This window comes from Corvus cornix, chromosome 3 (genome assembly GCF_000738735.6).
Source record: "Corvus cornix cornix isolate S_Up_H32 chromosome 3, ASM73873v5, whole genome shotgun sequence".
Classification (NCBI taxonomy): Eukaryota; Metazoa; Chordata; class Aves; order Passeriformes; family Corvidae; genus Corvus; species Corvus cornix.
Window position 1 is genome coordinate 704,029 of NC_047056.1, and position 12,962 is coordinate 716,990.

The window sequence follows — 12,962 nt, forward strand, 5'->3', positions numbered from 1 at the left end:
TTGAGGATGGATCCCGATTTGCTGCATTAGCCATGGTCAGTTCACACAGGGCGAGAGCCATAAAGCACAGATTCACAGGACAGTTTAGGTTGGAAAAAACCTCCACAACCTTCAAGTCCAATGTTAATTCAGCACTGCCAAGCCTACCACTAACCTACCACTAAGCCATGTCCCTAAGCACCATATTTACACATCTTTTGGGAATCACCTTCAGGGACAGTGATTCCACCACTGGCCCGGGCAGCCTGTTCCTGCGCCTGACAACCCTGCTGGTGAAGAAAGTTTTCCTAACAGTCAAGCTAAACCACCCCTTCCAGAACTGGAGGCTGTTTCTTCTTCTTGTTGGGAGGGCTGGGTGAGGCAAGGGGAACAGGGAGCCTTAGGATTTAAATAAGCTGAGGGCACATTTGACTTACTTCATTATAAAGATGTAGATGACATACATCAGCACTAAGACTAAGGACTCCCACCTGGAAACAAGAGCAACACATAAACGCATCAGAGCAGGGCACGGCATAAGCTGCCCCTGTTCAGCCACTCCCCCGTCTGCCATGCCACAAGTGTGCAGAAAGGCTTAACCCTCCTGGGCTGCCTTAACATTCCTCTATAAAAAAGGGATGCATAAAGAAGTGGCTCGCACATCCATGCATGATGCCTCCCTTGTTTTCTTGACTTCTGTGATTTTACTTGGCTAAATTGACCTGCCAGCTACGAACAAGTGACAAAACCCAGGAGTTTAGTGAGCAAATCGCACACCCAAGTGATGCCTTAGGTTTTAACTTCTATATTTTTCAAATCACTGTACTGCTTAGTGTGTAAATCTGAAGTTTCTTGTAGCCTGTTAATTTCTGCTCTCTCCTGCTAGTTAGACATAACAAAGCCTCTCCGAGCCTGCTCTCCAAGACACCCAGACCATCCTGGCCCAAAAAGTATAAACCAAAGAGCCTCTAAGGGGGTGTAAGCTGAGGGGAATTACATCATTAAACTGAAGCTTTAATTGGAGAAGTAACCCTGCTATGCAAATGCACCAAACCTATAAAAGTGTGGAAAAGCTCGTGACCCACAGTCCACCTTGGGGTCCATCTTGGCAGTAGCCTCTGGCTCCCCAGGGGTACCTTTGAAGGCCTTTCAAATAAATACCTGCCTTTATTCCCTTACTCCTATCTAGTCTCTGTGTCTAGGAGGCCTCTCAAGGCATCACAAGGACCACCAACACTTCTGTGAGGACAATAACCACGGGATGTGGCCAAGTGAGGGGAGCAGCCACCCTGCTCTGCCTGCAGGGACGTAAAGCAGGGTGCTGGGCTTTGTAAAGCCAATCATGCTCAGACAACCTGGGCAAGGGGCAGCTGCTCTGTCGCTACTGCTGCTGCACGAGCACTGAGAATGCAGCAGGCAGCACTTCAAACTGCTGATTAGATACTGATAGGTTTTTTCCCTCTGCTGCTTCTGTGTCAAACTAATGAAATAGTAAAATTTGTATGAAAACAAATTATAATGCGACTTTTAGAGTTTGTTTCTAGGTAATCTTTTTCATTCACTGAAGTGCTGTGCTCTGCATAGTTAGTTCCCTATGGCAAACTGCTAGTCCTTGTGGAAATAAATCATCCATTATCAAACTACTGTATGCTAAAACTCATGGAACATTTTCTCCACAAGCATTTTGAGATACTGCACTAACTATATCAATGTCTCAATCCCTGCTTCGGAAGATTCAACACTCAGCTTCTGCATTGTGGTTTGTTTTTTTTTTTTTTCTTTAAAGAGCACAGTTAAATACAACTGGCCCTCGGGTGAATTTCGGTAAAAAAAACCACACAAAAAAACATCAGCAAAGAAAGCCCGGCCACTGCAAGAGTGGGTGTTTGAAACCTGCCTCTGAAATGGGCAAGAGCCAGCGAGGGAAAACACCAGCCTAAGCAGCCGGACGCTCCCTAGTGCCTGCAATCCAAATGACACCGGCTGAGAGTGACACCAAAGCCAATGCCTCACCTCCACTGCCACCTCCAGCTCTGTCACCTCGTGCTGGAAACAAAACCATGAGACCAAAGCAACTGAAAAGTGTCTGAAGCCCTCCTAGACCACCATACCTACTGCACTGCACTTAAGCACATTATTAGGGATATTTTTATTTTTCTTTTATTTCTTTAAACTGGCCATTCACTAAACTATGAAAAATCCAAATATACACTTATTTATGACTGCTTGGGCGTCCCCTTCTGGCACACACAAAGCTCTGCTGAGCACACTGCCATCCCCAAGCTGCTGCAGGGCATGCAGAGGGCACTGACTGCTGCTGTACCAGGAACAGTATGAGCGACACTCTCCTGGGCTTTCCTCTCTAGCTCAAAAAATTAGTTATTCTGGCCTGTCTTGTGCTGATGTTTCTCACACAGCAGCAAACAGCTGCCCTGCGGAACTTTTAGCTTTCTCCTTCTCTCCTCATAAACACTAATTATGGCAGCTTTTGTGGTATAACTGGAAAAAACGAAAAGAAAAGGGATTCACTTACCAGGAAACTCTTTCATCATAAATAAACTGTGGAGAAAAGATTTAAAAATAGCATGTTATACACAAAACCACACTTGAAAACAGCTCATCACCTGAGGCAGGGGACAGAGTAAAGCAAGCCAGGGCTCATGGCAATGGCATTAAGCTTGGGTGCATTTTGGCACTGGCCTCCTGCCCAGCCTTTGAACTTCTCAACCCTTAGTTTCTCTCACCTAGCCAAAGCTAGCAGGTACTCCTTCCCAAATGCCGCTGGATCCTTGTGTTAGCCAGAGTTACTGCAGGAGTTAGAGGGAAAGCAGCCATGAGCCAGAGATGGGGCTGCATCCCTGTGACCCACTCGGCTGTCTCACCGGACATGGCCTCCTCCCCGCTGGCTCCCGGCCGGACGCCGAGTGACCCGCCAGCGGATCCACAGCAAGCTCCGCAGCTGCTGCTGTGTCCTGCTGGGCCCAGGGCGTTGTTCCCATCAGCTCAGAGTAACCACCACCCCAGCTGACTGTAGCTACTGTGACAGTCCCTCTGGCACACCTGCTGATGGATGGGCAGTGTGGCTTTCCCAGCTGTGCCACGAAGCCTCCTCGGGCAAGGAATGCGCCTCCTCCCGGAGGGAAGCACCAGCGCCATGGCGAGGGGTGTGAGGGAACAACCAGCACCATGGCGAGGGGTGTGAAGGAACAACCAGCGCCTAGGTGAGGGGTGTCAAGGGAGAACCCAGAGCAATGGTGAGGGCTGCGAAGGAAGCAGCAGCACCACGGCGAGGGGTGAGGGAAGGGTGCGCACAGGCAGAGGCCGAAGAGCTGCACTAGCAGTGGCTGAAGGCTCGCAGTGGCTGAAGGCCTGCACTGGCAGGTGGCCGCTGTGTGCCGTGACCAGGCCCTCCCCCTTGCCGTGCTCCGCCAGCCCTGCCGCTCCCTGCAGCCCCGGTTCTCCTCCCACGGCGGCGGGATGGCTGCGAAGGGGACCCGCGGTGCCTCCGCGGAAGGCTGGAGCTGGAGTCGCACACAGCCCTCGTGGCCTCGGCGACGGGCCGCGGTCCATTTGGCCCTTCCAAAGCACCAGCAGGGAAATGCCGTGCCCGCACCAGGGATTACAGATCCACGGCTGCGCTCCAAGCAAACAGGGGGGAAAAGGAACGAGGCCCTAAAAGCAGAGTGAACACTTCCCTGTGGCCATACAGCCGTAAATAGCAACTCCCGTGTGACAGCCGGCAGGAGGCAAGAGTTACACTGGTTACTGGAAGAAAACATGACCACGAAACATTGCAAATTACAGTTCCCAGTCACTGTGATCCAACCTGACAAGGCCTGTTTTAGGTTACAATGTTTTGGTGTGATGGGACATGAAAGCGTGTGCACTGACTTTTGTAACTAAAAATAGCACCCATCTCCATTTTGACACTAATGACTCTGACCATGTCCCTTCAAGTTAAGATACACAGGCATCTTTTTCCTTTTAAGAGAATAAGGAGTTAAGTCTTCCCAAGCTCTACAAGAAGACAAGGCAGCATTGTAACATTATAAAGTTAAAAAAAAAAAAAATCATAGGGCTGAATCAAGATGAATTAAGAACGGTAAATGCGGTTTATCCACTTCTAACCTCTGTGGTTTAGAATTCACTCTCTCTCATCAAATAGCCTGGAGCAGCAAACAGGTGAATCTATACTGCCCTATTTCTTACAACAGCACTGCACTACCTTTTCTAGTAGAAATGGAGACAAAGTCATATTAATTCACCCAGCACAGTATCAAGCTTTTAAAGGTTGCTGTAGCGCAGCATTGGAAGGAATATATTTATTTCCCCTCAGGTTTATGTGTTTATGATTAGTAAGGATACCGGTGGAGTGCAACTTTTAACACAGCACCAGTGGCTGCTGTTTAAAATGCCATGAGAACAAACTTCTACAAACAATGTAATTCTTCAAGACTGATGACTCTACTCCAGCTGCAGAGAAGTCTCAATGCCCTCATATGGAAAATTATCCCTGCATACAAAGCACTGAAGTGTCTTCTAAAAGGAGCACACAAATCTTATGAAGGGGAAACCACAGGCAGGTTACACTGTGCTCTGCATGGAGCCTGTGGCTCATCTCCCAGCTGAGCCATGGGGGACTGGAGAGTCGGAATTTGAGCATCAGTGTCCTTCCACCTCAGCTGGATTCTGTCTTAAAAGGACAGGAAAAATTAGAGACACTGGGAAGCCAGGGATTCCTGGGTGAGTGAAGGGAAGGAGAAACTTCTTAAACTGAAGTAGTGTTTGACAGGAGAAATTCTCATGTGCTATCAACAGGGGAGCAATATTGCATACAAAAGGGTCAGTGCATCAGCTAGAGGGAAGCTAAACCTTTAACCACTTAAAATGTTTTCCCTTCCTCCCATCTTTCTCTGTTTTTCCCTAATAGGTGTTTAAGTCATTTGCAATGACTGTTATGGAGTAACATCGAAAGACATTGGGATGCGCTCCACCTCACCCAACCCAAATTATCCAGGTAGGGCTGTAACATGGGAATCGGAGCTCTGGCAATGCCTTCAAGCCCCCTCTAATGCCTGGATTTGCACCATCCTGCTACCCTGGCTGCCTGGAGGGCCTTGAACTCCACCACTGATAAGATGAGCAGAAGAGTGGGCATATAGCTGGAGAGAAGCTAACTCAAAGCTTAGGGAAAAAATAACTGCATCCTGGTATTACGGGGTACACTCCCAAAAGAAAAGGCCTCCTGCACTTCCGTAATGATGAAGAACAGCTTAAACAAAGTGTAGGAGAAAAGTCTTAGGGGTAACAGAGATGTCTGTTCTGCAAGCCATATGACTTTCTCATGACATAGAAGACGTAGACAGGAATTTCAGGGGTGTGCTGGACACAAACCAGTAGAGAATTCTTCTCCACATCCTGATGTCCTGATGCGGCCGACTACCACAGGGATGAAGCAGCCATGAAAAAAACCCGCCTTGCTTAAAGAATTTAAAACTGATGACAGAGTTTCAACTCTCAAGAGCTTCAACCAGATTTTCAACTTGTCTGCCTCCATGCAATAAATGAAAAGCCCAATCCAAGCACCAGGAGGCTAGGTGCCAGGCAGATGCCCACATCTGTGCTTCCTGTGGAATGAACTAAGAGAATGCCTGCTGGATGTCCTTAAGCTTGTGCAATGGGATTCACTACAATTAGTATGTGCGGCTCTGTTTGTTGTTTAGCAACACTTTTTGGTCTGAGATTACTGTCAAGCTGTCAAAGAAAAAATAAAAGCTTCTTTGTTTTGCAGCTCATTGCTAATAATTATGTAGAAAAGTTATTTTTCACCAGGCACAAAATGGCTGGCCTTGCAATATGGGGAATAAAGGTACAAACAGGTTGAGAAGGATCCTCTGTTTAGGATGAGGCAGATAAAGGCCTCTGCACCTACAGAGCATGTCTGGAGACAGAGGCCATGTGCAGGAGGAAACAAACCAAAACCCACTGTTGAAACACACTAATCACAGTAACCCAGACGGCAGAGATGCAAGTGACCCTCTTCTGACTCTAAAGTCCCCTTCTTGCTGACATATGGAAGTTAACCTCAGAAGATCATTCTACCTTTCTTAGGGAATCCAGGATACTAGGCTGGGCTGGGGCGGGGGGGGGGGAAAAAAGCAACTGTTACCTGGAAATTCAATTTTTACATTTCCTGGCATTGTTTGGCATTGGTTGCAAAGGTAATGCTAAACTGATAGCAGTGTCTTTAGCTAAAACTTGTGCACACATTTTTTCACTGAATAGCCCAATTCTGAGAGATTTGGAGCGTTTTCTTGATGAACCTGATGAACACTGGGATAGTCCCAGCACTAAGAACTGCTGAAAGTGTAGTCTTTGAGGACTTTCTGTTAGCATGCACTGCCCCTATTACGTGTGGAAAAACTAACCTTAGTGTTTTGCAGGAGCTGTTCAAGACCTCTCTCCTCTGGGCACAAGTGCTGCCTCCTTAGAGGTTAGTTACATGTTTTTTAGGAAGTCATGAAGGTCACTGGCAGGAGAGCACCCCGATCCATGCATCCACTGCAGGGCTGCCCAGGGGCTCAGGACTTGGGTTCAGCTCCGCACTCCGTGTCTGCACCGGGCCACCACACCCCACCCCAGCTATCCCTCTGGGCTCTCCGGACACTCCTCCATCTCCTGCCCTCGGGCCAAGCTTCCCAGCAGAAGCAGGGAGACCACAAGCAGTTTTCCACAAGCAGAAATCCCCGTGAGTGTTGGAGGTGGGATCTTAGCTACAAGATTGTGATTCCATGGCAGGTTCCCTTTACAGGTGGCAGTAGACATGGGCTCCCGCAGATGAGGAACCTTCAAAAACTTACCACGATGAGTGCAACAACAGACAGTGTGTAGTAGATTGAGTCTCTCAAGAGACTCCACGACGACAGTGCAACAACCTGGGAAAAGAGGCAGAGAGAGGATGTCAGCTAGGCTCTCGCCAGACGCCAGCGTTGTGCCCAGGTTCAGCCTGTCGCTCTGTGGGAGCTGTCCCCACACATGCTGGGACTCAAGGAGGAGGCCCAAGACAGGAAACACCTTCTGCAGCTGCCAGGGGAACGAACAGCTGCTGGGGAGACAGGAATGGCCACATCCAAAGTACCAGTGGACTCAGCTGTCCCCCACATCGGGCTGTGTGTCCCCAAGGAGTCTATGAGGGCTGCTGCTTTACAGGAAGGGGCTCAGGCTTTACCAGCACGACCACACTGATGAGTGTTACTGTGTGCATCTACGCAGCTTCTGGGACAAACACTCAAGTCAACACTCCAGCAAAGTGTTATGAACAAAAACCAGGAATTTTTTTTTATACGGAGAATAAAAAAGGGATTACTGTGCAGTTCATGTCACCCGACACCTTCCAAGGCCACAGAAATGAGGAAGAATTCTCACTGCAGGCTGCATGAGCCTGCAATTCAGATCTTAGAAGAAAAAATACCAGTGAACAAGTTAATTCGTGAACAAGTTAATTCATGAACAGTATTCAAAAGGGCAGATTAAAAGCAGTCATGTGGTGGTAACATCTTCAGTATGATTCTATTTTCTGCAGCTCTAGGAAGTTCCCTCAGTATTTGCCATTTCTGGAGTGCATTTCAAACACTCTGGGTCACATCCTTCAAAAGTGTAAAGCTGAAGGAGAAAGATGGGAGATGGTTCATTTACACTGATTTGGATCTGAACATACACATGAGTATTCTGACCATACCCTCCAGTCATGCTTGTGCATGAATTTGGTCACATGAACAGTAACTTCATTTTCAGTTCTATTTCAGTGTTAGCAAAAATAATTTCCCAAATTTCTCTTCGTATTAACTCTTACTATATTGGAATTTTCCAAAACTGCGAGCAAAACAAATGCTGTAAAAAGATACTGACCATTATACTTAAAAAACCCCTCCAGTCTCTTAGCAGTATGGCTTTTTTAAAAATGGGTGTAATTTATGCCGAGTGCAAAGTCTCTTTATGCAACCATTTACGTGTTAGAAACTCCTACCTGAAATAAAAAAGCAGGCCTTTAAAGCCCTTGGGTCAAACCAGAGCTACACCAACTGACAGTACATTTCTAGGCACACAGAGATAGACAAATGGAGATGCTTTCTGAGGGAAATTTCCAAATGTAGAAACATGGAGCTGGGTTCATAATTCTATCCAGAGACCCTCAATTAAATCTCACATCTTATGAGAATGAAGTGTGCCCCTTCATTCTGACTGAGCAAATTCTGAAAGAGAGTTTACAGAGCAATTAGACATTATTCCACTCAGCTTTCAGGATGCTGCACAAGGCCCTCTGCACTTCCCTCAGCACAGATGCTGGGGATCTTACAGCTGTAAACTTCAGCTCTGGACACAGAAGTCACATTTCTGAAGCAAACGACAGCCCCCACAGGAACAGGCTCTGTCTCATAACCTCTGTCCCTGGGCTAAGGGGTGCCACCATGCAGCACAGCGCAGCGCAGCTGTGAAAGCAAGGTGCCCGCAGCTGCAAGGCGTCAAGGTAGTCTTCCTCCCGTTCTTTGATATTGTACAATGATCTTGAAGGTGCAGGATAATGTTTTCCCAAGGAATTTTCCTCAGACACCTGAATGAGCACATTATGATCCAGATGCTTAAATGCAGCTCTGTAGCAGGGGCGTGCTGCACAGAACTGACAGACCAAGATCCTGTGGGAATCACAGGGACTCTTGTGCTGATCCCAGATCGGATTGAAGGGAACATGCTCGTGCCTGGCAGGCTGCTCACATTTCACAGACATCTGAGTGGGTCTCCCTGATGCAGTAACTGTGGGGCAATTCAATTTCAGATGTCTTTAGGGCCCAAGTCACCCAACTGAAGTTTCTGAACCATTTGGTCCATGTGAATAGGGAAGCCGTGCACGTAAGGCAACCGTGCACCGAGGGTGAAAGGAGCTTGTGAGCACCAAGGGCAATGGCAGCGCTCAGCCTGCTGGTCAGAACTGTGTCCTGAGGTAGAACTACCGAGGTCCTGAAGGCCTTGTGCCTTGCAGCCACCAAGGACTCCACATAAATCTTAAAACACCGGAAACCACTTAAACTACAGATCAGCAACACGAAAAAGAAATCAGGGAAGCAATCATCTTGGGTCAAAACATGACCAAAGTCGAGTTTTAAATCAGCAATACTGTCATACTGTAAGCCAGCAGCGAGTGGTCCTGTGGGAGCTGAGCGTAAGGAGGCAGCTGTAGAACCACTGACCTGTCAGTCAGGTGACGTTTCTGCCGTTTGAAGTGAGTGCCTGAAATCCAAACCCCAGACAAGCGCCCCTTGGCTGTGCCTTGACCACTCAGTGGGGACTGAACCCCGTTCCCCTGAGCTGAAAGGAAGAGGTCTGAAGTCAAGGCTTGAATGAGAGCATCCCCGGATGGGTCCACACAAGACACACACAGAGCCTGCTCCCCTGCATGCCACAGCATCATTCTCCTAGGGGTAAACTCACCCGTCAAACTCCTACATGTAACATTTACTACTCAGAATGCTTCCTTCCCTTTCTGAAAGGCTGGTGAGCAGAAAAATCAAGATTCTTCTCAATTCTAGCTTGATTTCTGAGCTTTGCGACTCCTGAAGCTGTGGCCCCATGCAGCACACACAATCACCTCCATCTAGTACATGTGGAGATCAGCTACCAAAGGGAAAATCCCCCAAGATCAGACACTGGCATCTGCTGGCTGCAGCACTGAAGTTGACCACCCATGGGGCAATATGCCCCATGCCTCGTCCTAGGACTTCGCCATTTATCCTCTGTAAAACTGACCCTTCTTTCTTCTGCTCTTCCAAATTGTTTCTCTGCTCCTAGCAGCGTAGAAGCTCTTCTCCTGCCCAGGAGATGTCCATCACCAGAGGCCATCCAGCTGGCTGTCTTTTATGGCCTGCTGTGCCCCATGGTGGCAATGGGCCCGAGATGAAGCACATGTGGCAGAACAGGGCTGCTGCTCCCTTGGCAAGGATGTCTGTGCTCCTGCTGCAGGAGTCCAGAGGTGTGTGCACTCCTGAGTATTCTGGCTGCTAAACTTCTGGGGTAAGCATGTAATCACATCCATGTTCTTCAGGGATCTTCTTCACTCTGAATTGTTTCGGGCGTTTTCCTCATCTCATGGCCTGTTCTTTGCTTGACATTCTCGAGCTGTGATCAGCTACTAACACTGCTAGGAAATGCTAGGCTTTGGAAGCAATCTCCCTAATCTTGTTTTTCTGTTACCCTCTGGCACAGAAGGTCTAGATTTTTAGGTATTAAGAGCTAATAACTTAATTTGCTAATGTGGAGAGGCAGGAATGCTTGGATGAGGGTGTCAAAAGATTAAAGACAATCCCTGTGGTGATTAGCCTAAAGAGCCCATGGAGGTCAACAGAGATGTGCCAGCAGTGAATCCACCACCATCAAAAGGCATCCAGAAGCCGAGAATCCAGGTCAGACCTCATCCCGTCCCTCTTTGATGTGGACTGCACAGAAGCGATTAGGGAAGCTCTCACACCACCCTAGCAGATGCTGGGATCTGGCTTTCGAGCGCTCGTCTGTGCTGCCTGACAAAGCTGCTGCTCACCGCCATCCCTTGCAAGGCCCTGGCCCATGAGAGCTGGCCAGCAGCGCACTGTGCCAGCTGGATCAGCTGCAGCCAGGTGTGCGGTGGAACCTCCTCACACGCTGCTCCTGGTTTGCCGGAGCTGCCCTCAGAGCCCAGGAGGGGCCCTTTGAAGCCTGCTGGGGTCCCCTCCAGAAGGGCTGTGCTCCTGACACTACTGTTCAGCAAACCCTCAACGCAATTTCAAATCAGCCCCGTGATAACATAGCAGGATCTCATGCCAAAGCAAGAGAAACAACCAACTGTTGGCCACTGTTACAGGAAGCAGTGAACTCAGGTGGAGGTCTGGGATAGATTTTCTGGGAATCAGGCTGGCCATAGCTTGCAGTTAATCCACGTCTTATGCATTTAGAATGACACAAAAATAAAAAGTGCTCTACCTCAGGTATCAGCTCTCATCTCTGAAGAGGATGGGAAGACAAAAGCCAGCGGTGATCTGAAGAATCACAGAACTGTTTAGGTAGGAAAAGCCCTCAAAGCTCACCGAGCCCAACTGTCCCCCCAGCAACGCCAGCAAGGCAACTGCCAGCCCATGTCCCCGAGTGCCACGTCTGCTCAGAGATGGGCCACAGCAGGGCCCATCAGCTGAAGGATCTGAGCCACGCTGAAGAGGGCGAGGACAGGAGGAGCCCCAGGACACGCACGCGTTGTGCCACTCACCCACCCAGACGCAGCCCCTGCACAGCTCCCAGGCGCTGTGGGGACACCGCTCAGTGCTGTGTGGGTCCCGCTCCCTCACCTCCCCAAACGTAACACCAGGAGAAGCACAGTCAGGACTTGTTTAAAGACTGCCTGCTGGGCTCACACTGCCTTACGAACCCTGAAAAAGCCAAACATCCCTGACTGCCTTTGGAGAACCTGTCAGGGCCTGATATTTCAGGACAGCCCTGAGAGAGACCAGTCTCTCAGGGCTTCTGTTTCCCTTGACGGGGCACAAGCTCTGCCTTTAAAATTTGCAGCTGATTATTTTAAGAACTCCTTGCTCAGCTCAGGTAATTCCAAGGACCCGGCCACCTGCCTGCTCACTCTCATTGCTCATGGTATCAGTGAAGCATCACAGATTAATGTGAGAGTGTGACAGTGCCTTACTTATATTCATCTTTACATTAAATTAGGCGCAGATCCGTCTGTGGCTGTCAGCAAGAAGCCATTGCAGAGCCTCTGCACCCTTCCTGGGAGACACACGCAGGACTTTGTGTGGTTTGGAGGGTGGTGGGTTCCTGCTGGCACTTTGACACATCCGTAATTCAGACAGAGAATCAGCCAAGCAGGTCCGACAGGATCTCAGAGGCACCATCTCCCAGCACAGTAGGAATCCTGGTCCCACCCCCCCCGAACCGTTCTGCCACAGCAGATATTTTAGACGGATTCCCGCACAGAAAGCCACTGCTGCCTGTGCAGAGCCCCAGGAAAGCCAGCAGGCAGCCAGCATTGGCCAGAGGCCCCCGTGCTGGGACTGACAGCACAGCGGGATGTCCTGGACCAAGCGACACTCCCTCTATACCCCATGGTCATGTCTGAATATCCCAGGACACTATGAGTATCCAGCTCAGTCTCCAGACCATAATAATCTTGGCCAAAGATGCCAGGGTCCCACGATGCAGCATTAGGGCTTGCTTGAGGCTTTGACCAATACTGACCACCACTCCCAGCTTCAGCAAAGCACCAAATACGAGCAAGGGTCAGGCCAAAGAACAATCTGGGACTTAAAATACCCGTCTCTCTCAGACAGTTAAAGCAGCCGCGATCTAAGGGAGCTGCTGTGATGAAAGCCTCCTTCCAATTACCAGCCCCCTAATTTTACCTCTGGCTTGCCATTCCCTGCAAAGCTCAGTTGTCACTCTGGCTCCCAGTCCGTACACTGAGCACCAGCTCCATCTATTCTCATTACTTCCCTAAGAATGTCTGCTTTTTTAAGCCTCTCTTGATATTTTCATCACTGCCGCAGCAATCTGTCTCTGTGACATTCTCAGAATGGAAACAGTGGACACTCTCCAAACCTCAGGACAAAGCCAAAAATATTTCCCTGCTCAACTGGTAGTCATAATCATCCATGAGTTATTTGGACCAGAGTGTCTCTTTAGCTCAGATTCCCACAGAGCTGAAGCAGCAGGACCCCAAGGCCTCTGCTGGACCACAGGATCCACAGCAGAATTCAAGGACAGCTGTAGACAGGAAGGCGTGCACAGAGTAAACATCTCCCAGTCTCTCCAGACTGGCCAGTCCTTGTCGGAAGTGAAAAACAGATTTTGTGATTTCCCTTGCTTTTACACTATAAACGATCTGAGAAAAAAATCCTACAAATGGCACATCCACAGTATTGATCTGTGTGTAAGTTTTGACAGAGAAAACTTAA

The 12,962-nt window shown here is 48.9% G+C and overlaps 1 protein-coding gene across 2 annotated transcripts in view; it reads right to left on the reverse strand.

Moving 5' to 3' along the window:
- The window catches only part of SLC24A3 (solute carrier family 24 member 3), a 117,663-nt gene that overhangs the window by 28,502 nt on the left and 76,199 nt on the right, over nucleotides 1-12,962 (reverse strand). For both annotated transcript variants that reach the window (XM_039569973.1, XM_039569972.1), the window contains exons 7-9: nucleotides 6,840-6,914; nucleotides 2,513-2,538; nucleotides 417-470 (exon numbers count right to left, since the gene is read on the reverse strand). In XM_039569973.1, the coding sequence (XP_039425907.1) occupies nucleotides 417-470; nucleotides 2,513-2,538; nucleotides 6,840-6,914 (155 nt within the window). The remainder of the gene's footprint in view (nucleotides 1-416; nucleotides 471-2,512; nucleotides 2,539-6,839; nucleotides 6,915-12,962) is intronic.